Source organism: Carlito syrichta, unplaced genomic scaffold (assembly GCF_000164805.1).
Source record: "Carlito syrichta isolate Samal-C Ts95f unplaced genomic scaffold, Tarsius_syrichta-2.0.1 Scaffold303364, whole genome shotgun sequence".
NCBI lineage: Eukaryota > Metazoa > Chordata > Mammalia > Primates > Tarsiidae > Carlito > Carlito syrichta.
This window is the reverse complement of record NW_007247460.1, coordinates 182,803-209,855: the sequence shown is the minus strand read 5'-3', so window position 1 is coordinate 209,855 and position 27,053 is coordinate 182,803. Positions and strand designations below refer to the sequence as shown.

Genomic DNA, 27,053 nt, shown 5'->3' with positions numbered 1-27,053 from the left:
GGTCACCAGCCAATAAGAGGTAGGGCAAGAATTCAAATGCAAGTCTGATTATTTATTCATCTCTTGGAAACTATGATAGCACCATAAGATGGATCTCATTTCTTCTGTTCTATTCAAACCATCATCTTGAACCACAGCACCTGCACTCTTGGAGGACACCACAATTTGCTGGGAAGACATAGGTCAAGCTTCCTTAACCACTCTCAAAACCATGTCCAAATCTGGGGGTAATTTCATTTCTTCTCACCTACCTCAGAGACATTATCTCCCCATTTAGGATTTACCAATGACCTTCTCATTGCTTAGCCCTTTTTCCAGTCTTCGTCCTTCTAGTTCTTTCTAGAATTGACACTGGACACTGTTTACTGCTTGCACCTACATTCACTTTCCCCTTCTTCCTCGGTTATGGGATTTTTAGATCGGTTCACAGCCACCCAGAATAAAGACCACATTTCCCATCTCCTTTATAGCTAGGTGTAGCCACGTGACCAAGTTCTGGCCAGTAGGTTACAAGTCAAAGGGATATGTGGAACTTTTGAGAACTATCTTTAAAGTGCCCTTCTCCCCTTTTTTCTTTCCCATGCTTATGGCTTAAACTTGATTGCCATCTCGAACCATGAGATGGCAGAAGGAGACTGAGTCCTTGATGACATGAACTGCCATCTAGTCTTACATGTCTTATTTCTGGATTTCTCCCTTGTTTAAACCACCGTTATTTTGGGTTTTCTGTCACATTCAGCCTTGGCTACTAAGATATCAAATTATCTTAGTTATCTTCCTATGTATCTTTCCCCTGTGCCTCCAAATGTAAGTTCTATCCTTGACCTCTTCACTCTAGTCTTTTTCTCACAACTGAGTCTCTTTTATATTAACCATCACCTCAACTTGGATGATTCACGAATCTGTATTTCTAATCTTAACAACTTTCTTGAACATCAGTCACACATTTCCAAGTGTTTATGAAGCATCTTCACCTGGATGTTCTCAGGTACCTAAAACACCTAAACTTTACATATTCAAAATTGTACTTAACATCTTCCCTAGAACATGCCCCTCCCTCATTTCCTATTTCTGTTAGTTGTATAATAGCTTCTCAATTAACTAGGCTCAAAACCTCAGAATCCTCAAAACCCTTTCCTCATTCTTTCAGTTTTTGGTATGATCCTGTTAATTCTACTTCCTCAATACCTCTCCCATTTATATCCTCCTTCCTGTAACTTCCTTCTGCCTCTCCAATCTGAGCTTAAATTACCTTCAGAGACTTCTTGAGTCTCTTGACTTTGAGGCAGTGGTTCCCAGCCTTTTTCGCATCAGGGACTGGCTTTGTGGAAGACAATTTTTCCATGGATGGGGTAGGGGGATTTTCAGACATTAGATTCTCATAAGGAGTGCGCCACCTAGATCCCTCATGTGTGCAGTTTGCAATAGGGTTTGCGCTCCTATGACAATCTAATGCTGCTGCTGATCTGACAGGAGGAGGAGCTCCACTTGCCCACTGCTTAGCTCCTGCTGTGTGGCCTAGATCTAAGAGGCCATGGACCAGTACTGGTCTAAGGCCCCGGGGGTTAGGGACCCCTGCTTTAGGGTATTCCTGCCTCTAGTTTCTCCCAGTCTAAGCAATCTAAAAGTCTACATTTGTAAAGTGTAGTTCCTATCCTGTCACCCCATTCAGAAAGCTTCAACACTGCATTGTCTTTGGAATAAAGAATGACACTGGAGATCCAATACTCTACGTCAAGTTCCTTTTGTTCTAGCCAAACTGGATTACTTGCCATTCTCCAAACAGGCTCTCTATCTTCTCCAATCAGCTCCCTATTGTTTATGCCACTCCCCCTGCCTGGAATGCCCTCTCCTTCCTCCTCACTTCTGTCTATCACATATAATTCTATTTAGGGGTTCAGCTCAAATGTCACTTCCTTCATAAGGCCGTCCCTGATCTCTTAAACATAATTTGTCCCTCTTTTGGACACCAAAATTACTTGTATATCACTTTTATATAAATTTAACATACTCTGCCTTCTTTGTATTATTTTACATATATCTCATGAATGTAAGTACATATATATGTATATAAATGGCTGTCGGTACATTTGGCGGAGGAAAATTCAGATGCACAGTTTATAAGGCTTCAACTTGCTCCGCAATGGAAAGAATAGTGAAATATCCCAACTCAGAAACACAAACTGATAAGAGGGGAAGACAGATATACAGAAGGGCTTTTTGCAGGAGCTCCTCTAATGCAAGGTGAGAGAAGTTGGGCATGATGGTTTATGCCTGTAATCCCGGCTACTTGGGAGGCTGAGGCAGGAGGATTGCTTAAGGTCAGGAGTTCAAGATCAGCCTGAGTAACACAGTGAGACCCCATTTCTACAAAAATTTTTTAAAAATTAGCCAGTTCTGATGGCAGACACCTACAGTCCCAGCTACTCAGGAAGCTGAGGCAAGAGGATCACTTGAGTCCAGGAGTTCAAGGTTACAGTGAGCTATGATCTTGCTACTGGACTTCAGCCTGAGTGAAAGAGCAAGACCCCATAAAGGTGAGAGAAGAGGAAGCTGCTGAAGATAAAGATGTTAAACTATCTCATTTACATTTTTTTCTTTTGTAAAAGCATCCAAACTTACTCCTTGGAATCTACCTTGAAAAGCTAGCCTGGACTTCCAGGCAAAGATGAAAGATTAAACACAAGTACCTATTTTCTCTTCTTCCTGATATTCCACTAAACCAACAGACAAAGTGGGACTAGGCGGGGCGCAGTGGCTCAAGCCTGTAATTCCAGTACTTTGGGAGGCTGAGATGAGGGGACTGCCTGAGCCCCTGAATTCAAGACCAGCCTGGGCAACTTGGCAAGACCTCATCTCTACAATGAATCAAAAAATTAGCCGGGCATGATATCACATGCCTATAGTTCTGGCTACTTGGAAGGCTGAGGTGGAAGGATCGCCAGAGCCCAGCAGGTCGATGCTGGGGTGACCGTGAGAGTGCCACTGTACTCCAGCCTGGGCATTGGAGTAAGACTCCAACTCAAAAAAAAAAAAAAAAAAAATAAGAAAAAGTGGGACTACAGATGGAGGTACACCTGAGAAAATGCAGTCCTAAAGTGGCAAAGGAAAAAGCCAAGATTTACACTATAGAATACCCCAGAGGCTAAGGAACTAGAAACTCTGATGTGGGAATAAAGAAGCAGCTAAAGTAAGTTTCCTCCCTTTGAAAGGATTAAGATCTTCAAACTCATGCACAAACTACAGGCAGACCCAAATGCACAGCTCTCAGGAAAACTGATTGAATCCAAAAACCTTAGAAGTGTAGCTGTGTGCAAAGAATCCACACAAATCACTGTCTTCAGGTGATCATTCATCATTGTCCTCTGCTAAGTACTACCTCACCTGGACCCAAGCAATATTAGTGGATGCTTCAAAAAAGCACCACAGAAAACAAGATGACTTTTAGAGCTTCTGGCTACTTTTCCATTTGCTACCAACCTGGAAAGTTGTTCACTGTTCCTCTGCATGGTAATATGTACAGATGTCAGGTGAACAAAGAATCAAACACCAAAGCAAAATAAACGACTATGCCACACAAAACAGAAGAAACTGCTCAGTTGTGCTTGCCCTGCATAATGATTTCAGAAGAAGATTTGAAATGATTTAAATAACAGGAATACCCAGTTGGAAAATACTATCAGAAAATCACGTGGGCTAGCACCTTCTTGGGGTATGGGTTTTCTACGTTGTGGATCTATTAGAGCTTTCTACTTCTGTCCATTTTTGTCATTTCTATAGGCATAAATGGCATTTCTGGGTGGGAAAATTCTTCACCATGAAGGACTGTCCTGCATAGTACTGGATGCTTAGGATTCCTGGTCGCTAGGCACTAAATTCCAGTAGCAAACTCACCTCAACCAGTCACTGTGATGGGCTAAAAACTCTCCTAAGACAATTCAACATGCTCCCTGGGAAGGCAGGAACGCTGATTAACCACATAAAATGTATTCCTATAAATTCTCTTAGTAAAATTTTTAAAATATCTCCATATGTGGTTACATATTCTTTTTTTTTTTTCATACTCTTGCTGTTATCCAGGCTACAATGTGGAATGATCATAGCTCACTGTAATCACAAACTCCTGGGCTCAAGCAATCCTTCTGTCTCAGTCTTCTGAGTAACTGGGACTACAGGTGCGCACCATTACATTTAGACAATTTTTTTTTATAGAGACAGAATCTCGCTATATCATGCAGGCTGGTCTCAAACTACTGGCCTCAAGTTATCTTCCCCCCTCAGATTCCCAAAGTGCTGGGTTGACAGGTATGAGCCATTGCACTGGCCCTGTTATCATTCCTACATATAGTGGTTTTCCTTTTTTGTTTTTTTGAGTAGGAGTCTCACTCCATCGCCTAGGCTGCAGTGCAGTGGCACACTCACTGACATCCAGTGTAGACCTGCTGGGCTCAGGCGATCCTCCCGTCTCAGTCTTCTAAGTAGCCGGAACTACAGGTGCACGCTACCACGCCCGGTTAATTTTTGATTTATTGTAGAGACAACGCCTTACCAAGTTGCCTGGGCTGGTCTCAAACCCGCAGACTCAGGCAATCCACTTGGCTCAGCCTCCCAAAGTGCTGGGATTACAGAATGAGCCATTCTTTTTTTTTTTTGAGTTGGAGTCTCACTCTGTTGCCCAGACTGGAGTGCAATAGCACGCTCCCGGCCACCGCAGCCCCGACCTGCTGGGTTCTGGCAATCCTTCCACCTCAGCCTTCCATAGCCAGAACTACAGGCAGGTGCTACCACGCCTGGCTAGTTTTTGATTTATTGTAGAAACGAGGTCTCACCAAGTTGCGTGGGTGGGTCTCGAGCCTCTGGGCTCAGGCAGTCTACTCGCCTCAGCCTCCCAAAGTGCTGGGATTATAGGCTGAGCCACCAAGCCCAGCCTCTTTTTTAAAAATAAAAATTGTCAAATATTTAATTAAAATTTTTTTCATTTTAATGATCAAGTCTATCTCTATTTTATTTCTTTATTATTTATGCTTTTCTTTCTTTCACCAAGGTGTAACAGTATAACAAAGTATATAATCTGTTTTTATCTTTTAATAATTCCTTAATAATCTCTTATTAATTACTCTGCTACTTTTTTTGGGTTAAGTTTTAATCTTTCTTGTTTATTAACAAATGAATTTAAGAATATAAACTTTCCTCTGAGTACAACTTTGGCCAAATATTACAGGTGTTTTACACAAAGTATTTCTACTACCATTAATTTCTATGTAGAAAATAGAGGCCGGGCACTTTGGGAGGCCGAGGCGAGTAGATTACCTAAGCCTGCAGGTTTGGGACCAGCCCAGGCAACTTGGCAACACCTTGTCTCTACAATAAATCAAAAAAAAAAATCAGCCGGGCGTGGTAGTGTGCACCTGTAGTTCTGGCTACTTGGAAGGCTGAAGTGGAAGGATCGCTGGAGACCAGCAGGTCAACGCTGGGTTGGCCATGAGTGTGCTACTGCACTCCAGTCTGGCGACAGAGTGAGTCTTCACCTCAAAAAAAAAAAAAAGAAAAAAGATAAGCCACTCATAGACTAAATATATAACACTAACCAATATGATAAATGTCAAACAAGATAATAATCAATTTTACTAGATTAGACAAATGGCAATTTTAAAAGACACTTTTTGCTTAGCATGGTGAAAATATAAACAAGCAATAATACACCATGATGGTGAAGACATGGAGAGGAGTGTGCTTCTTTACCATTAAGGAAGGGCAGTTTAGCTCCAATGAGATCTAGACACATATATACACTCTGACCTGTTAATTCTACTTTCTGTCCATCTCTTGTGGGAAATATTCTTGTAAATAAGAATATGTGTGCAGAATATTCACAGAAGCATAATTTATAACAGAAATTCTGGAGACAACTTATACATCTATCAACTAGAGAATGGGAAAATGTGTTATGGATGGTTACCAGTCATTTGAAAAGAATAAGTAGATTTTAAGAACCAAGACAAAATTATATCCACGCTTTATAGACAAAGTAAATACAAAAAACAAGTTCACAAAACAATTTGTAAAATATGATCCTATGTTAGGCTAAATACAAACAAAAGAACCACACGTAGTCACTTTTGTATAGAGGTAGCAAATGGTCTGAAGTATATACCACACTTTCAAACTGTGATCACTTCTAGCAACTGTGAGCAGCAGCAAGGCCAGAAGAACCTTAGTATTTTATTTATATTCACTGCTGTATGGTATGACATGATTTTATTTCCTTTTCAGTAAGCATATATTAATGTAGTTTTAAAAATACCCCCTGCCTTTATCTCTACAGAAATTAAAAAATTAGCTTGGTGGCTCAGCCTGTAATCTCAGCACTTTGGGAGGCCGAGGCAAGTGAACCGCCTGAGCCCACAGGTTCAAGACCAGCCCAGACAACTTGGCGAGAACTAGTCTCTACAAAAAATCAAAAATTAGCCAGGCATGTTAGTACATGCCTATAGTTCCAGCTACTTGGAAGGCTAAGGCAGAAGGATTGCCAGAGCCCAGGAGGTCGACATTTGGGTGGCCCTGAGTGTGTCACTGCACTCCAGCCTGGGCGACGGAGTGAGACTCCAACTCAAAAAAAAAAAAAAAATTAGCTGGGCATGGTGGCATGTGTCTTAAATTTCCAGCTATTCGTAACCCTGAGGTGGGGCAATCACTTGAGCCCAGGAGGTTGAGGCTGCAGTGAGCTATGATTATGCCAGGAGGTCAAGGCTTCAGTGAGCCACACTCATGCCACTGTGCTCCAGCCTGTTTCTTTAAAACAGACCCTGAGACCCTATTTCTTAAAAAAAAAAAAAGAAAAAAAGAAAGAAAGAACTCCCACCCCACCCTTCACATCATAGTTTGTTTAATAATACTAAGAGTGGGTCAAAGGCTCTGGTAGTCTCATTAACATGGTCTTTTGCAAACCAATCAATTAATTCATAAGAGCTGCATAAACTAATTACATTAATGGAAAAGCAGAAAAGATTTAGTATATGCTAACCTATAACAGGTCTGCTGATGTGCCTCACTTTTACCATCCCTAGCAGGTGTTCCTGCCAGGCCAGCTTTTCCTGCCAGGTTGCCAGGACAGGTAGAGCTTCTGTGAAACTGGCAGAGACCATTTTCATATTTAATGTCTTGACCCTTTTGTCTGAAAGCTCTTTATATGTGATCCAAGCAGCAAGCCTTGAGGCAGGCATGCCCCACAGGTTGTGGCTCAATTAAATCTGCTTCCTATACAATCCACTCTCAACATTTAGGCCAGTATTACAGAGCTGGAAGAAACCAAAGCAAAGAAAGACCAGATGTGAGGTTGAAAGTCCTCCTAGGCAGTTCCCTCTTTAACCTGAAGATCTTTTGAACTAGGGATAGAAATCCCTATCAAGGACATTTGGCAGCCAAGGAGACCAGCCCTACTCATTTAGTTCATCTGACTTTCCCCTGTTTTTTCTTCCAAAGGTTGAGACAGTTATCTTGTAGTGATTCTAGATGAATCCTTTAAAGAAAGAAAAGATTTGGAATCACCCACCTTTATGATGCTGAAGATTCTTCCCTTACACTAAGAGCCATTCTCAAACAGAGTACTAAATTAATTGCTTGCTTTTTAAGGGTTAATTTCATTATGATCTATCACCAAATGACTAGAGAGGGCACTGGTGCTCTACTCCACCCTTCTAAAGATCTTAATTAAAAATCTACCAACATGACTGGAAGACTCAATACAGTTATCAATTCTTCACAAATTGCTATACAGATTTAGTATATTTCCAGTCAAAATTCCAGCATCACTTTTTGTAGAAATCAATAGATCCTAAATTTGAAAGACAATGGAACTAGAATATCTAAAACAATTCTGAAAAAATAGTAACAAAGTTGCAAAGGCAGTTCAATGGCAAAAGGACAGTCTTGTCAACAAAGAGTGCCAAATCAATTGAACATCTATTTGTAAAAAACTGAATCCTGATCCGTACCTCACATCATATAAAAAATTCAAAATGGGTCATAAACCTAAATGTAAAACTTAAAGCTATAAAATTCCTGGAAAAAAAACCTTAGTGACCTGGCTGGGCTCAGTGGCTCAGCCTGTAATCCCTACATTTTGGGAGGCCAAGACGAATGGATTGCCTGAGCCCGTGGGTCTTGAGACCTCATCTCTACCATAAATAAAAAATTAGCTGGGCGCGGTAGCGCATGCCTATAGTTCCAGCTACTTGGAAGGCTAAGGGGGAAGGATCACCAGAGCCCAGCAGGTCAACTCTGGGGTGGCCGTGAGTGTGCCACTGCACTCTAGCCTGGGTGGCAGAGTGAGACTCCAACTCAAAAAAAAAATAAAAAAGAAAAAAAGAATCTCTGCTCTTCAAAAGATACTGTTAAGGGAATAAAAAGACAAGTCACAGATTGGGGGAAAATTACATATTTGATAAGTGACTTCTATCCAATATATATACAGAACTCACAACACAATAATAAGAAAACAACCTAATTTTAAAAAATGAGCATAAGACTTATATAGACATATCATTAGATATAAGGATGACAAATAATCACATTAATAATGCTCAGTATCATTAGTCATTAGGGAGATGTAAATTAAATCCATAATGAGGGCTACCACAGTGGCTCATGGCTGTAATCCCAGTACCTTGGGAGGCCGAGACAGGAGGATAGCTTGAGCTCAGAAGTTTAAGACCAGCCTAGACAACAGAGGAAGACCTCGTCTGTACAAAAATTTTTTTAAAATAGCGTCTGAGTGGCACGTGCCTATAGTCCCAGCAACTGGGGAAGCTGAGACAGGAGGATTGCCTGAGCCCAGGCTGTGGTGAGCTGTGATTGTGCCAGTGCACTCCAGCCTGGATGACAAAATAAGACTCTGACTAAGAAAAAAAAAACAAAATTAAATCCATAATGAGATGTCAATACATATCTACTAGAATGGCTAAAACTTAAAAAATCTGACAATATTAAGTGCTAGGGAGAATGCACTGCAACTAGAAATCCCATGAACTTCTAATAGGAATGCAAAATGATACTTTGGCAGTTTCTTATAAAGTTAAACATATATTTTCTAGGGTCCAGCAATCCCATTCCTAGGTATATACCCAAGTGAAATGAATGCTTATGTTCATACAAAAACCTACATGTGAATGTTTATAGTGGCTTTATTTGTAATTGCAAAACACTGTATATGACCCAAATGTCCCTCAACTTGGGAAGGCATAAACTGAAGTATAGGCATACGATGAGATAATACTTGGCAGTGAAAAGGAACAAATTACTAATATATACAGCAACATGTATGAATTTCAAATGTATTATTCTAAGTGAAAGGGCCAGACTCAAAAGGCTACAAACTGCATTATTTCATCTATATGACATTCTGGAAAAAGCAAAACTTTTTCTGATAGACATCAGAGCAGTGGTTGCCAGGGATAAAGGAAGGGTGAGGAGCTGACCACAAAGGGAAATGGGAAAATTTTTTGGTGTAATCAAACTGCTCTGTATTTTAATTGTGGTGATAGTTATACAACTGTATTTGTCAAAACTCACAAAACTATACACAAAAAAGGATAAATTTTACTACATCTAAATTATAACTTTTTTTAAGAACTCCAAACGGAAACCATAAAATACAAAACAAAACTATTGTGAAAATGACCATAAAGTTTCTGTGTGCCAGAAGAGAACACTTTTTAAATAGGACAATTACAAGTAAAGTCTACAATGTCATACACATATGCACATGTTCTCTTTGCCACCCTCTGCCCTCTGACAGGGCATTTCAAAGGAAGTCATCTCATCCCCCACTCTTACCTGAACCATGAACTGTCTTAGAGTCTTCATAATACCCCACGAAGAACCTAATACCTTCCAGTTATAGAGCTGGGAAAGGTCACACAAGTTCCTTCAAACCGCAGTGGGAACTCCATTGCCCCTTCTCATTCTTCCTTAGGAGAACAGGGGCTGACACATATTCTCCAGCAGTGCACACTCACCTCTGTTGTGATTGCACCTGCATTGACAGGCTGGATCTCAGTACTGCAGCACTCATTCCCTTACAGAGGAAACTGAATTTTGCAGAGGCAACGAAAGTAGGCCAAGGCGACAGAGCACTCTAGTTACGGGGTGGCAGCCAATCACGGGCCCCTCCCCAGGAGTGTCTCACTCTGAGGTCAGGACTCAAAAAGCAGAGTCTGTGCCGTCAGCCTGAACCCAATGGGACTGACCTGTTGGACTTGTTTTTCCACAGCATTAACTTGGGGGCTTTATGATTTGAAATCCCAGTTCAATCTCTGCCATGGCGCTGGTGGTCTCTCCTCCCACAGTCATTACCTAGTCCGGCCTAACCTTTTCCTTGCCTTGCATGCTGAAGGTGGCAGCCAACTCCAACCCTGGGCATATTATTCAGGCATTAGAAACTAAAGGCCATAATGCATCCACCACCTCAGACTGTCATGAAACCCAACTGTTCAATCCAAGGAACATCATAGGTACACCAACTTCCCCTTCCACTTAGGATCACAAACTTTCAAAAATTCCTTTGGAGTTATTTCTGCCAGGGAGTAAGGGGAACATACCTTTTGTTTTTCCGTCCACTGACACCGGCTTCTTGGTCTCTGCTGTTAATAACAGCTCATAAGGGTGCTCATCCTCCTCCCTGGCTGCACTCCCCTGAATCCTGGGTCTCGTGGCTAGGACCTGAGAGAGAGAAACACCCAGTGCATCTTCTGCATGTAGCTAATACTAAGATAGGCAGTGCTGAACAAATTTGAGATTACCGGTTCCTTTCTCATCTGGGAGGAAGGGAGATGGGGACAAGAATGTGAGTTATTCAAGTGTCACACGGACTCACAACTGCATTTCTAGATATACACCTGTACGTCAAATCTCAATGGCCTTTGATTATGCTCCCCTCTCTTTGTCTCATTTTATTCTTCAAAAGATGATAAATAAAATCCAACATCCTTCCTTCCATGGCTTCTCCCACATCCACAGTGTTCTGCATGATTGTTTTTCTGAGGATAATACTTCCCACTCTTAGCCATGCTCCATCATAAAGGCTGGCCTTCTCCATGTTGCCTTCCTAATATGCACACATACTATTCAAAGGCTGGAATCCTTACCTTCTCACAAGGGAACCAAAATGGCTGCTGACTGACCCTCAACACTTTACATTTATCAGAAACAAAGTGGTGATGAGCTCAACTCTATTTTTGTAAGTCATTCTTCAAAGGCTCTGGGGGTTATAGGGAAGAATTTCCCAAAAACTGGTTTCCTACCATATTTATGATAATAAAAATTTCAATTAGATTCACCAATCTCTGTTCTAAAGAGTCAAGTAGGCCAGGTGTGGTGGCTTATGCCTATAATCCCAGCACTTTGGGAAGCTGAGGCAGGAGGATCACTGAGATCAGGAGTTTTGAAATCAGCCTAGGCAACATAGCAAGACCATGTCTCTACAAAAAATTAAAAATTAGCTGCGTGAGGTGGCACACACCTGTAGTTCCCACTACTTGGGAGGCTGAGGCAGAAGGATTATCTGAGTCCAGGAAGTCAAGGCTGTGACCATGCCACTGCACTCCAGCCTGGGTGACAGAGTGAGATTCCAACTCAAAATAAAATAAAATAAAGTGGCTAGGAAGTTTAAATTACAGTGGAGCAAAAAGCAGCTCTGTCTACTGACAAATCCCTAATCCAAGAAGTCAGTGTGAAATAACGAAACCAGTTGGCTCCTACACCTGCCAACTGCGAGGCTTTGGTCAGCTAAGGGCCGGTGGCCACAGCTAATCATAGTATTAGAGTAGCCAAGCTTTCCTTCAAATCAAGCTGGAAACACCACGATTAGTGCTACAGCCACACTGGGAGAATAGAGATTCATGCTTTAGAGGATAATTCTGGCACAGCTTTCCTAAGAATCCAATGTGTTTCATAGGCAGAATAAGAATAAGCTAGTATTAATAATAATACTATTAGAAAAGTAAACCAAAGCACAAATCTCTTCCTGAGCAGTTTGGTTAGGACAAGTCGTGTATTATGAACAAGGGGGTAGGGGTGGAGGGAATTTCCAGTTCCACTTAACAAATGATTGCACCCTAAAAATGTGATTCCCTGGCACACACAAAGCCTCCTCCTACACGGACATGTCTCCCAGCTGGCTGGAAATGCATCAGGTTTGTAATTCATCAGGGTTTTGCTTCTTGAGGCATGGCTCTGTGTTATGTCCTAATGAGACAACAAGGACTTCAGCAGCCTCAGACTAAATGAGAAACTGCAGCTCCTGTTTGTTAACAAGGCTGCCACTCTAAAGGCAGAAGAATAGTCTCTTTCCAAAATTCTGCTAAGCGCAGCAGGAACTGCCCAACCGTTACTGCAAGCTACCTGGAAGCTAAAAGCTATTTCATTACAATAAGCCATGAGACCTTATTACTTACTCCTTACCTCTTCATATGAACACAATTAGTGGAACAAAGAGGGACCATTAAGCAGTTCACACTGTGTCAACGTAATACCACAGGCTTTACAGACAGGAATTTGTGTTCTACAGGTTTACACACCCATAGCTATCGCTTAAGCAGAGTCCTGAAAATCTGATTTGGTGAGTGTTCTGCACACAGCAAGAGCTCTCACATAGCCCCAGGCATGCTTCCTTGAGAGGTGGGTAATTGACAGCCTGGGTGCCCGGCCTATGCAAGGGAGGGCTGATGACTACCATCTGGAAAACAGGCCCACTGGACCTGCCTTCACTCTATGCCGGACTCTTCCATTTGTGCAGGGCAAATGGAAGCAGAGAACCATCAGATGTCAGAGGTGAAAGGGATCCTAACCATCAAAGTCATAGCTAGAAAGTCCCTGATTCCATCCTTTCATTTGTAGATGATAAACTGGATTCCGAGAGAGGTCCAGGGACATGCCCAAGGTTACACAGAGAGCTCACAACAGAACCACAGCCATAAAATTCAATTCCCCTGATTCTGGACCAGATTGGCCTCATTTTTTCTGGCTTTCATTTTTTCTCCATCCAATTTGGAATCCTTTCTCTCCTTCAGGGGATTCTCATCAGATTCCCTTGCTCATATCCAGACAAGTAGGGTGATCTTTTCTTCTTGGCCCCTATCAGCTATGGGATTAAAATCTCACAATAAAGCAATAAACCATTTTTCTTCAAGTCTTCCTAGCTTCCACTCAAGAAGCTCAGTGTCATAGTAAATATGGCAATAACTGATTTTCAGCAGAAAGGATTCTGCTCTTTACTAAGTTATTCCTTAATCTTTTTTTCCCTTTCCTCCAGGGCTGGTAATAAATCAAAATTGAAAAAAAATATTTTTTGCTATGTGGAAAGCAACATTTCTGCTGCAGAGAAAAGATATGAGCAGTCACCACCTAACTGTGACCAGTGGAATGTCCAGTTGGGGTACTGGTAACTTCCTGAGAAGAGATACCACAACAGCTGCAGCCTGTGGTATTCAGATGAGCATTCAGCCCCCATCTGAGTACAGAGAAGACCACAGTCAGTCCTGAGGCAGCTGGCAGCCCATTCTTTGGGCAAAATATCTAAAAATAAATAAAAATATCTAAATAGCATGTGTGTTGGGGGGGGAGTGTGTCTAATGTTTTGAGCCAGTTTCATGATCAGGTCATTAACCTGATAAGCTCTCCTAGAAGTAGGTGTACTCCAGCTTCCCTTAAAGGCGTCTACGGCTCATCTAACAATAAGTCTCAGGTATAGGGACACAAACACTGGGGAACACTGCTTGCCAAATATAAAGGCCTAAGTATGATGAAGTCAGCATCTCCTGAGATCTGAGGTTTAGGATACCAAAGCTTTAACAGAATAAGAAAAGATAAGCCTGGTACAGTGGCTCATGCCTGTAATCCAAGCACTTTGGGAGGTGGAGGCAAGGGGATTGCTTGAGCCCAGGAGTTTGAGACAACCCTGGGCAACTTGATGAAAACTTGTCTCTACAATAATTCAAAAAATTAGCAGGGCATGGTGGCACACTTGTAGTTCCAGCTACTTGGAAGGCTGAGGTGGAAGGACTGCCTGAGCCCAGCAGGTCGAGACTACAGTAGCCATGAACATGCCACTGCATTCTGGATAGACTGAGACTCTGAACAAACCTCCGCCTCCAAAAAAGGAAAGAAAAGACCTAGCATATGAACAAAATCTGCCTGGCACATTAAAAGGATAATGAACCAGGCCATATTAGAATACCTGTATATTCACGTACCCATAATCACCAGTAAGCAAATTCAGGGTTCTCACCATCTTCCAAATACTACGCTGACTACACTGGCTCAACTTATCTAGAATTCCAGGCTATTCAAAAGCAAGATCTAGAAAATATAACTCAGATAAACTCTGTCATCTAGGAGAGATTTCCCCTTCCTCCCCCACTCCTACCACCTCTTGACATTGTTCTTACAACACTGTAGGCTTGAGAAAGTCTTGAGAGAATAGAAAGTCCAGAGTATAATCCAGTATTTATTTAAGAGCCCTGCCCCATCCTTGGGCATCAAAAATTTTTATTCAAGTCCTTGATAAAGAAGTGGTACAAGGCATTTACAGAGACCCAGTCCCAAATTAATATGCTCCGTATTAACAGGTTTTCCTGCATAAAAAAGGGAGCAATTAAGCAAAACTCTATATAAAAATGTGTAAAGATTTATCGCGTGCACTTTATCTACTAGAAATGTATTCTTACTCAGAGATGAAAAGAAGAGGCTGCAATTCTAAAGCCCCTTAGACATGATAATAAGTATTTTGTAACTAAGGGACAGAAAGAATTAAGGACAGAATTTGTACATAGCATAGAAATCATTCCCTATCTCCAACACTGACTTTTACTTTTTTTTTTTTTGAGTTGGAGTCTCAACTCTGTCGCCCAGACTGGAGTGCAGTGGCACACTCCTGGCCACTGCAGCTCTGACCTGCTGGACTCAGGCAATCCTCCCGGCTCAGCCTTCCAGGTAGCCGGAACTACAGGCGTAGGCTACCATGCCTGGCTAATTTTTTATTTATTGTAGAGATGAGGTCTCGCCAAGTTGCCTAGGTGGGTCTCAAACATGTGGGCTCAGGCAATCCACTCACCTCGGCCTCCCAAAGTGCTGGGATTACAGGCTAAGCCACGGCCAACTTTTACGTTTTAAAAAGGCTTTCCTTGGCCAGGCTCGGTGGCTCAACCTGTAATGCCAGCACTTTGGGAGGCCAAGGTGAGTGGATTGCCTGAGCCTGCAGGGCAAGTTGGTGAGAACTTGTCTCTACAATAAATCAAAAAATTTAGCCGGGCGTGGTAGTGAGCACGCCTGTACTTCCAGCTACTTGGAAGGCTGAGGCGGAAGGATCACTGGACCCGGCAGGTCGAGGCTGCGGTGGCCGGGAGCGGCCACTGCACTCCAGTCTGGATGACAGAGTGAGACTCCAACTCAAAAATAAATAAATAAATAATAAATAAATAAAAAGGCTTTCCTTGTATTTATACATTTTGCTAAACTAAAGCCATCCAAGCATCTTTCTGGTCCCTTGTGTTTATGTTTATACTGAATAAAATACCCTATCTTGCTAGTCCCATGTGTTTATGTTTATATTGAATAAAATAACCTATCCATGGCAGTATTATAAAAATGATTAGCCCCAACTTCTAGGAATAAAGTGATAAGACTTAATTAACTGGTTTATATTAGCTGATTTTTAAGTCAGAGAACAACAGGGCATTGAATGAGCTACAAAATGACTATTAAAATTATAAAATATTTTGAATAAGTATAAACATATTCTCTGAATGGCAGGAAGTGTTAAAGGAGCATTGTGAAGATGAACGATCAAGGAAAACATAATTTTCTTCACACATCTAAGTGACTGCCTCATAACTGTTCTTTTTTTAAAAAGTAGACTATTCCTTTTCTAATAAATTTCTTTGATCTTCCTGCCTTCCCATTCCACATAATTCCTATTTCTTTTCTAACTGAGTCTTCATGACTCAATTCATGTTTGTCCCGGTGTAAAGTCTTCACGTGAAATGAACAGGGAAAAATATAAAAAAAGAAATAAGATGCTTGGGGCAGAACCACCAAAGCTTGCTAAAGTGACATGGTCTAGACAATAGTGATTAGGGGAAGACTCCACATCTTGTATCAAAGGCAACACAGGTATAAAAGCAAAAAGTGAGGCTGTTCAACTTACTGGAGCCGGGAGAAAATGTGCATGTTTTACTTTCCATGTAGTAAATCAATAATTGGCCTATCTGCTAGAGTTATATTAAAATTCTTTGTTTAGTACTCTTGATGAGTTTGAAAGGTCTTGTTCCAGATTACTGATGCACAGAATACAAGCTTACAATGCAAACAGATAAGAAAGAAAGCACAGTCTTTTAAAGCACACATTGATAGGTTTTTCAACAAATTCAAATTTCAGTGATGGGAATAGACCCTCAACCTTTACCTCAGAAGCTGTCAAGGGAAAATACTTCTTATCTATGTGGTCTTCCTCCTCTTCATCAGGTGGTGGCTTTGCTGGAGGCGGTGGACGTTCCCTCTGCAGAAGAGGAAAAAAATAAATATTCTGCCATCTCTCTGTTCAAGCATCTAACTTTTTGGTTTGCCCTTATTTTAGCCTTGGAAATGAAAAAGAATAATGTAAAGAACTCCCTGAGAGACTAAAGTCAAGGTTTAGTCTCTGAACAGATGGAGAACCCCGTGCATACATACACAATTCAATTAGCATGCTCTATGGTTTTGATGTCTGTAGCAGAGATCATAAACACCTCTTTCATATCCTAGACCACAGTGATAAATGCCAGTGCTGAAAGTCGTATAACTGCCTTGTTATAAATGTCCTTCATAATCCTGATGCATAAAACTTTAGTTTAGGAAAATCAGTGGCTCAACTTTCCGTCTACACTAAAAAGAGGAAACAATAGATCAAAAGAATCAAAAACTTGCAAGATAGTTCTAACAAACCAAAGTTACTGAGGAAGTAATGAGAAAAGTAATCAAGGACAAAACCATCAATTCCTATTCAAACTTTAATGCTCTGAAACCAGTCTATCCCCATCTATTAGCAGAAAGCTCAAAACTGGTCTCTTATCTTATACTTGGTTTCCTCCTTCAAGAATAAGTATTAGATAAAACCTTTTCTCATCTAAACCCATTTTAAAAATAAATATGTCGAGAACAGACAACTGACCAAAAAAAAAAGCAGCTCTTTCTTAAAGGGCCAGATACTAAGTATTTTAGGCTTTGCAGTCAAACTCTCTCTGCCACTGTGGTACAAAGTGGCACAGATGATATGTAAATGAATGAGTGTGGCTATGTTCCAATAAAACTTTATTTACAAAACAGGCAGCCAATTCCAGACTATAGTTTGCCAGCCCCTAACCTAGAGCAAGAAACTGAAGAGGAGACAATGGATAAATTAGATCATGGGTAAACAATTTCAGGAGTACACAAAATGATCTTGGTGAAGGAAACCTGAAAACTAAAAGCTGAAGAGAGGTCTGCAATTGTAGTACCTTTACCACTGGTTATATTCCAAAGTCCTGGTCATGCCTGATAATCAGTTTTCTCACTAAAGGGGTTGGAGCCTGAAACAGGAGTTGCCCTGCAGGCTCATTCCCTGGCTTGCAGATTAGTTCACAGTGCTGTTAAGGGAGTATTTCATAAAGCTAGGCCAGAGGTGAGTGCTGAGTTATGCAAAATCCTCAGCGAAATCCCCAAGGAAAGAGGTTTCTTATGCTTTAGGAGCCACCAGTATCAGCATTTTGATATCCTTAATCACTCTCTTAAAACATACTTTGCAGCCGGGTATGGTGGCTCAGCCTGTAATCCCGCGCCTTTGGGAGGCTGAGGTGAGTGGATTGCCTGAGCCTGTGGGTTTGAGACCTGCCTGGGCAGCGAGACCTCATCTCTACAATAAATCAAAAGATCATCTGGGCGTGGTAGCGCATGCCTGTAATTCCGGCTACTGGGAAGGCTGAGGCGGAAGGATCGCCAGAGCCCAGCAGGCCGAGGCTGCAATGGCCACTCCAGTCTGGGCGACACAGTGAGACTCCAACTCAAAAAAACAAAACAAAACATACTTTGCTGCTCAGTAATCTTTCTTGGTAAGTGGGTCATTCCATAGTCCTTGGGACCAGGTGGATGCCCAATGGCAACAACTCCAAAATACAGTGTTTAAGCTAAACAAAGTTATTTAGGTCAGATTTCCCACGGAGTTCTATGCTCCCCACCCTGCTTTGCTCTGGAAGTCAGGAACCTGGTCCCAGTGCCATCTTCTAAGGAAGGGACAAGCAAAAGGAACAGGCTCATATGCTCCACCAGTTAATCAACCTTGGGACACAAGTAGCTGAGAGGAAAAAAAATGAAACAACAAAAAGACCCATCCTAGAAGCCTTGCCAAGGCTAAAAAACCCAGAAAGAACAATATGAAAGCCTTTTGTGAAAAGAAGTGATCATCGGACACTGGAAGGAAAGAGAAGTCCCCAGGAGTCTCTTGTTTTCCAACATGAAAACTCTGGAGCAGAGACCTGGAAGTAGAGCTGAGCTACAGACCATCCGTTGTGTTTGCCAAGATGTGGAAAGGCCCTTGCCATCCCTAATTTCCCAGGGCCAGGAAGACAGCACAGCATACACAAGGCCGAGTGGCAAAGCATGCACCCCAAGATATACTCATTTCCACTTAGCAGGACCACAGGATGCTAGATTCCTAGAGCAGGGTGGAACAAAGAGGCTGATGTAAATCAATCTCAGGATCTCGGTTATCCTCTGCTTACTTTAGTCACTCTGTGCTGCTTCTTGCAAGAGCTCCAGCTCCCCCTAATGGGCATCACTTGTAAGTGCAAATTAAAGCAAGGCCTTCCTCCACAGCTGGATTTGCTTAATTCATGTGTGCCTACCAAGCAAATGAGGAGGGAAAAACTAGCTCTGTCTATGAAAGCATTGCTAACGGTGCTCAGCACAGGCACTTGCTTCCATCACTCACAAGGAGTTTTGTCACGGTCCTTGACAATACCTACTCCATTCAGCTACCATAGACTGTGGGCCTTTCCAGGACCCAGACTGAAATTCTGGGAAGACCTCAGGGCAGGGCAGGGCAAGGAGCCTAACAAAAAAGAACACTCCTAGAGTCATCAGGCCATTCTCAGTGCACACCTGAAAAGACCAAGAATTATCTGGCAGCCAAGGATCATCAAAACAGCCATAAGCCAGATTTAGACCACAAGGGAAAGGTCAGTCTCTCCAACAAGAAGTAACAACAGACACCAGAAATTGGCTCAGGATGAGGTGAACACTGGGGTTCTATCAGAACAGTGGCCAGTTTAGTGAATGAGCAGTGCTCAAAACCTCAAATTATTGTGCCTGGATGTACAGGAAAGAGGGTCAGTGGGACCAGTGATTCAGGCCTAGACTCACAGCATAACCCTTGGGGAGAAGATGGGGTAAGGAGTCTTGAGAATAACGTGCAAGACTAGAATTAAAAGCAAGCATAGACAATTTCCAATTTGCAGGGGTTCTGCTTATAAAATTTCAACTTTATCATGGTGTGAAAGCAAAAAGCATTCAGTAGGAACCGTTCTTTCTTGAGACAAGGTCTTGTTCTGTCACCTAGGCTGCAGTGCAATAGCACTATCACAGATCACTGTAACCTCAAACTCCCAGGCTCAAGGGATCCTTCTACCTCAGCATCCTGGGTAGCTGGTACTTCAGGTACACACCACTATGCTCAGGAAATTTTTATTTTATTTTTTTGTAGAGGTAGGCCCTGCTATGTTGCTGAGGTTGGTCTCAAATACCTGGCCTCAAGTTATCCTCTCGCCTCAGCCTCCCAAAGCTCTGGGATTACAGGCGTGAGCCACTGCACCTGACCAGAAACCATAATTTGAGTACCCATATAACCATTCTATTTTTCACTTTTTGCAGAAAATACTTTTAGTACAATATTCAACAAATGAGATAGTCAAAATTTTAGTATAAAATAGGTTTTAGGGCAACCCTCTTGGGTTCCCTCCCACACTGGGAGCTTTTCTACCCTTTCAATAAATCCTGCTTTCTCAACTTTAAAAAATAAAAAAATAAAATAAAATAGGCTTTGTGTTAGATGATTTTGCCCAATTGTAGGCTAATGTAAGTGTCTGTGAGCACATTTAAGGTAAACTAGGCTAAGTTATGGTGTTTGGTAGATTTGGTATATTAAACACATTTTTCACTTATAACATTTTCACCTTACAGTGGGTTTATTGGGACATACCCCTACTGTAAACTGAGGAGCACCTGTATTAGAGAAAGAAGCAGCGATATGGAAAGGCAGGCCTTGAGAAGGAAAAATGCAGAGTTCCCATCATATTATCCATGGCTGAAGGTTTTATAATCAGATACAATGGCACACACTAATAAATATGATCTCTGATTAAGCCTTGCCGCAACTCTGCTGAATAAAGAACCTGCCCAAATCCAAATGGAGAATTCCTTGAGGACAAATGGAAGGTAAGCATGTACTCAGGGCAGATGGGACTCAGTTACAGTCTTCCACTGTAAATGCTCTCCAGAGAGAAAACAGACAATATATAGCAAAGACCCCAAAGACAGAAGAAACACTAAGGCTAAAGAGAAAATAAATGCTTTAACTTGCTCTACAGCTAAATGAAGTAACAGAAAGATGCAGACTGGTTATACTAAAATTGGAAAAACTGAAGTTCTACCTTGGCAGAGCCCCATGAAGAGGAGCAGAACAAGCGAGCTCCAAGTCCTGGAATGGGAGCTGACTACCCCCTTCCCCATGCCCCACCACAGCACAGGCCAACCAGCCAACACAGCCCCAGGAAGATTAAGGCCGTGGGCCACGCACAGGCCTCACTCCAGCAGTTTTCACTCCGGCTGCCTCAGCCTCCTTGTTCATGGAGTCAGAGGACCGTCCACTGGCCATGCTGTCCAACGAATGGCAGGAAACAGCATTGTACAGTGCCTCGTAGGGACCCTCCTCTTCCGCATTTGTGTCAAAATCGATCACCAGGTCAGTCGCTGCTTTCTCCGCGTCACCTGAAGAGGAGATTGGAAGACAAGAGAATGGATAAAAGAGGAGCACAAGCTCAGGTTCCAACCACGCAGCAGCCCACAGCCTCTTCAGCCACCCGAACACACTAAACACCAACCAGAGCAGGAAAATGATTACTTTGCTTCATGGACAGGAATAAACCTAGTTTCAGCTGCTCTTTCTACCCTGAGATCTCAGCAGACTTTTCTCTAATTCAACATGGAAAACCCTTGACATCTATAAAGGATACCTCCCAAGACATTTATAAAATCCCTAAATACCTCAGTACCATGATAGCGTAAACATAACCCATAAAATGCAGCAAGGTATAACTAAAAAACTTAAGAAGTCCTTTAAGTTCTTGAATAAGAGCCTCCACATGCCCAAGCAAAACAGAAGACAGCAAAGCCTTTCTGAGCTGGAGTGTTATGCAGCTATTAGACTCACTTGCTAGATAACTCCCAACCTCAGAGCACCTGGGATACAAATTTGTGACTTCCAAAATTATCAACTGTTAGAGATCAGGTATCTCTGGGCATTTGCAAATAGTTAAAACTATAAATGTAAAATTCTTGACAGCTAAGAGTTTCACAAACTACCAATTCCATTACTAGCAGATTATGAGGTCAAGAAAAAAATCTGTGGGGGGAGGGAGATAAGGAACCCACAGTAACAACAGCTGGGCATCTTTTAACCCTTGTATCTCTGCACTCCTCTGAAAAACACCCACCCCACCCCCTTTTTTTTTTAAGAGACAGGATCTTGCTCTGCCACCCAAGTTGGCGCATAGTGATGTGATCGGAGTTTATTGCAACGAACACTAGAGTTCAAGTGATCCTCCCACGTCAGCCTCCCAAGCAGCTAGGACTACAGGCGCGCCCATCATGTTGAGCTAATTTTATCTATTTATTTTTGTAGAGACAGGGTCTAGCTCTGTTGCCCAGGCTGGTCTTGAACTCCTAGCCTCAAGCAATCCTCCCACCTTGGCCTCCCACAGTGCTGTGCTTACAAGCATGAGTCCCTGCACCCAGGTCAAAAATCCCTTTCCCTCTTTCATCGTTTAGCTTTGTTTTGCTCTCTAGGCTTCTTTATTATGATCTGTATTTGGAGGAAGGTGCCAGTCAGTCTTAATTCTGTCACTGTCATTCATCATTTCAAGGCCCAGAAGTCTACTCAATAAATCTGAAAAAGGAGATCCTGACTAGGATGGATAAGCTGAAGTCCCTAAGCTCGCATCCAGACCACATTTGTTAGTCAAACAATATATTACCAAAATCTGCATGTATACATCTGCCAACCAGATGACACGCATTAAATATTCACTGGGGGTCAACTCTGCACAAGGCACAATGTGTGTTAGAAAAAGGTGTGGCTGGGCACGGTGGTTCACTCCTGTAATCACAACAGCACTTTGGGAGGTGCGAGTGAGAGAAATGCCTAAGCCCGAGTTTGAGACCAGCCTGGGAAACTTTGGTGAGACCTCATCCCTACAATAAAACCAAAAAATCAGCCAGGTGTGGTGGTGCATGCCTGTAGTTCCAGCTACTTGGAAAGCTGAGGTGGAAAGATCAGCTGAACCCAGCAAGTTGAGGCTGCAGCGACCATAATCGTGCCATCGCACCCCAGCCTGGGTGAAAGAGTGAGACTGACTCAAAAAAAAAAGAAGGTATCACCAGAATTAGAATTCACCCTGAGATGATCCTCCCTACTGCACATTCCAGAATAGATCTTATTCAGCCAACTGTAGAAAGGGAGAATAAAATAAAGTAGGAAAGAAGAGGCCCACAGCCAAAGGTCTAAGCTATCAAATAAAACTTCACGTTAGCTGGAAAAAAAACGAATTCAATATAAGCTTATGAAGCACTCACAACCCCCTACAATTATTATTTAAATTAAGATTTTCCATTCTGCCCCAGAATATCCAACTCTATTCAAGCTGAACTCCCCTGGTGGAGAAGAGTCACCTTACCCTGAGACTTCTGTGATACTGAATCCATACTGGAGATGAGAAGTGGCTGCGGTGTGGGGGTTTTATCTACTTCTTTTGCACTTCTTTTTCCAGTCATGTGATCTACATTGAAAGATTAAAAGACAGCTGCACCAAATACAAATGCCTTGCTTTGGTTAGTGTGTCCCCTGGCCACCCAGACAGGGAGATGGGCTGATACCTTCAATTAGTGCTGCTATCTGCTGGCTCTTTTGAGAAGGCAGTTCCCGGACAGTGTCTAGGGCAGTCAGTCCATGGTTATCTTTTATGTTGACATCAATTCCTAGAAAGGCACATCAGGTGGACCAGGGGAGTGAGCATCCTCAAGCCAGCCTCAGAGAAGGACAAATTCCAGGACACCTAAGGCTCCCAGCGGCATGACCAACATTTTTCATCCAAAGCCATTTAATCCAGCTATTCAAGAACAATCCACAGACTTGTAGTCAACCAGTGGAGATATACAAACATTGGGTTCAAATGCAGCCAGCAAAAATCCCCCTCTGGGGAGGCTAGGGAGAAACATCCCAACCCTGGCATGCTGTATAGACAAGAGCGCTGCCGACCTCTCACCTGCAGCCAGCAGGATTTGCACCACATCGGTCTTGCCAAACAAAGCAGCCTCATGCAAAGCACTGCCCATCTCCGTCTGGAAAGCAAACGAGAGCGCAGAGCGGATGTCATCAGAACAGTTTGGCGTGGCTTCACACGACAAACAGGACACAGACAAGAAGGGACACAAAATAAAATAAGCCACACAAAGCCCTCTGTCATTATCTTTCCAACTTTTCTTGTTTGGATTTCAAAACCACAATCATAGCAAATACATCAAGGCCACTTCTGTGCCACCAGTAGGCCACATGTGCTGAACAGTTGCTCTTGGAGTCACCTATTGGTGAGACTTCTCAAAACTACCTTTCTGGTTGGATGGAGCAACAGGAAGAAAGGTACAAGGGAAGAAAAACACCTTCACTTCAAATGCAGTTTGCTCAGCAGAAAAATCTAAGGAATCATTCATGTGAGTGGGGAAGGTTAACAGTGAAGGGAAAGCGAAGTCTCCTGTCGGCAGTACCAAATTCATGAGACTTTGGAGGCCAGTGGAAACACATGTATAGGAAGATAATGAAACTTTTCTAATATGGAGGGATAGTCCATAAGCACATCTTTTCAGGGTTGAATGACTATAGATTGCCCCCTGAAAAGAAACAAAAAAAGAATAAACTCACTTGAGTTCATTTGTTTCTAAAGTTTTGCATTAAAACAAGTCAACAAATGAAAGCATCTGAAATGTGATGTGAAACGTGCTAAATAGAGAACACAGCCCAGCAGCATGGTCCGTGTGCCTTTTCCCAGATGACTAAGTCCCTTTGGCCCAGGAAGATCATCTGCCCGCCCTGCTACCTGGTAGTTGCTGTCCATGCCAGCATCAAGGAGGACCTGGACCACGGCTTTATGACCGTTCCTTGCTGCCAGATGCAGAGGGGTGTGCTTCTTAGTGTTGCAGCTCAAGAGGTTGGGGTGCGCATTGAGCAGCATCTTCACCACCTCCAGGCGCCCATACAGCGCTGCCAGGTCCAGAGGGGTCTCAAATTTGTTGTTACGCATGGTGGGGTCGGTCAGCTCCTCTAAGAGTACCTTCACCACCTCCGTGTGGCCATACTGTGCTGCACAATGCAGGGCTGTCTCGTTGTCATTGTTCTAAAGGGTGAACAAACAGATCAATCAGAAAAGTGTCTGGCAGACTGGCATCGAATTGGGATAATCACATGTAAAACCACTGAAATTTAAATGAGGAAAATAGCAGCCAATAATTAGGGATTAATAAAAGTCAGAATCTAGGCACATTGCCCGCAATCAATTCTGACTGCTCTAATCAGCCACATCTTCCCACAGTGACTGCAAGAGGGGGTCATCTCTTCAGCACTGGCAGTATCCACGTGCCATGAAGGAAGGGTCTCCACACTATAAAGGGAGCGAACCAGGGAATGTGGCAGGCATTTGGTAGAAGCCTTGGCACAGATAAATGCCAATAATATCACTGCCATTGTTTCTTTTTTTTTTTTGAGTTGGAGTCTCACTCTGTCGCCCAGACTGGAGTGCAGTGGCCGCTCCCGGCCATCGCAGCCTCGACCTGCTGGGCTCCGGTGATCCTTCCTCCTCAGCCTTCCAAGTAGCTGGAACTACAGGCGTGCACTACCACGCCCGGCTAATTTTAGATTTATTGTAGAGATGAGGTCTCGCAAAGTTGCCCAGGCGGGTCTCAAACCCACGGGCTCAGGCAATTCACTCACCTCAGCCTCCCAAAGCACGGGATTACAGGCCACCGAGCCCAGCTCACTGTTTCATTTTAAACTTCAACTGGTTTTACAGCAATTTGTACTTAACTCAACCCCTTGTTTCTGATTCTGATTTATCCTTACACGTAAGTTTTTTAAAAAAAAAAAGTTTGCTGTCTGTGTAGCTTCTTGCATGCAAATCAACCAGCCAACAATGAAAGTAACAGAGCAGAGCACTGAAAATCATTCTCAAGGTATCAGCCAACAGCCATTTCCAGGGGAAGGAGGCATTCGGGCTCAGTCAAGAGGAAATTGGGAACCTGGTGCTGTACTGCACCTGCTCCAGGAGCCTGCACCAACCAATGCATGCAGTATTTACTTCATTAAAATGGTAGACAGTGCAGGAAAGTGTTTCCTATATAAGAAAGATGCCACCAGATGCTGGAATGTCATATATGAGAGGTGCAAAATATATTTAAATGTAACACTACCATCAATTCAAGCTCACAACCCATAGTCCTCTAATGTCATTTGTGCTTCAAACTAAAGACAGAATCTAGGATCAAATGGGAGAATTTTGTGCTTTATCAACCATCAGAAGCAAAATGTTAGTTATTCCAATTATGCTCTTTCTTTTACTACTATTGACAATGTATGATTAGAGCAGAAATGAAGTAATTTTCATGAAGTCCCCTTTTTGAGAAGCACAATGAAAATAACTCTCTCACAAGATTTTGAGATTCCTAAATTTATCCAGGAGGCTTCTGCTACTTTTGGAAATGAAGTTTAAGAGGGGGTTTGTTCATCAAGTCAATATTGTGCACCTTTCAGTAGTCAAAAGGTAAAAATTAAATGTTTCTACAGTTGCTTTAATTCTGTTAAAAACATTAAAAGTAACAGATCAGGAGTTACCCAAACATGCATGCAATTCCATCTGCTTTTGATCTGGCATTTGTATCATTTTTTCCAGCTATACCACGTTTACTAGAAAGATCCAGAGCTCCTGGGAGCAAGCCCCCAAAAGGTCAAAATGACAGCAAAGAACATTTTTAAAACAAAACAAGGATAGAAAAGTTGGTAGCAGGAGCCACATGCAAAGATAAATGCACACAGATAAACAGAGGATCAGAGGATGCAGAGAAGTTGCACCGAGCTCAAACACAGCTCGAGGAGAGCAGCTGCTGAGAAAGTACAGACAGCCCTTGCCAGCTAGAGAGCACAGCCAGTCAGCAGCAGCCTCCCATGACACACCTGGTCCCGAGAGGACACGTGCCACATCAACCTACAAGTCTGAAGGAAGAGGAAACCCTGGGCAGATACAAATCCTTGAGGTTCCCTGCCAAACAAACCATTCAGGACACCTGTTTGGAATGCCCATTTCCAATTAAGCTATGTCATGAGTTCCCTGAGCTGTTACCTCACTACCTCTTGAAGAAAGGACAACTACGTCAACAAAAACTCATAGGCTCTTTCTATAGAGTAATTCTGGGACAGAATTACTGAATAGGATTATCTGGATTTACATCTCAAGATCAGCATAACAGCAAGGGTCAAGAAAGTCAACATCTTATTAAATCTCCAGTCCAGAAAAACTTCTGTTTACACTGAAGCAAATGCTATTGTCTCTTTTATATCAAAGTTGCATCCCAACAACTAGAATAATTTGTCTTTTATTTTACAAAAAGGATGCCATTAGGATAAAAAAACCTGTAAGACTCTAAACCACCCAGAAAAAAAAAAAAAAAAA

General features: G+C 42.4%; 1 protein-coding gene across 2 annotated transcripts in view; it reads right to left on the bottom strand.

The window, feature by feature from the left end:
* The window catches only part of ANKS1A (ankyrin repeat and sterile alpha motif domain containing 1A), a 116,753-nt gene that overhangs the window by 79,463 nt on the left and 10,237 nt on the right, over nucleotides 1-27,053 (bottom strand). For both annotated transcript variants that reach the window (XM_008058492.1, XM_008058491.2), the window contains exons 3-9: nucleotides 24,432-24,728; nucleotides 23,604-23,679; nucleotides 23,215-23,316; nucleotides 23,016-23,117; nucleotides 20,861-21,051; nucleotides 16,460-16,552; nucleotides 10,599-10,719 (exon numbers count right to left, since the gene is read on the bottom strand). In XM_008058492.1, the coding sequence (XP_008056683.1) occupies nucleotides 10,599-10,719; nucleotides 16,460-16,552; nucleotides 20,861-21,051; nucleotides 23,016-23,117; nucleotides 23,215-23,316; nucleotides 23,604-23,679; nucleotides 24,432-24,728 (982 nt within the window). The remainder of the gene's footprint in view (nucleotides 1-10,598; nucleotides 10,720-16,459; nucleotides 16,553-20,860; nucleotides 21,052-23,015; nucleotides 23,118-23,214; nucleotides 23,317-23,603; nucleotides 23,680-24,431; nucleotides 24,729-27,053) is intronic.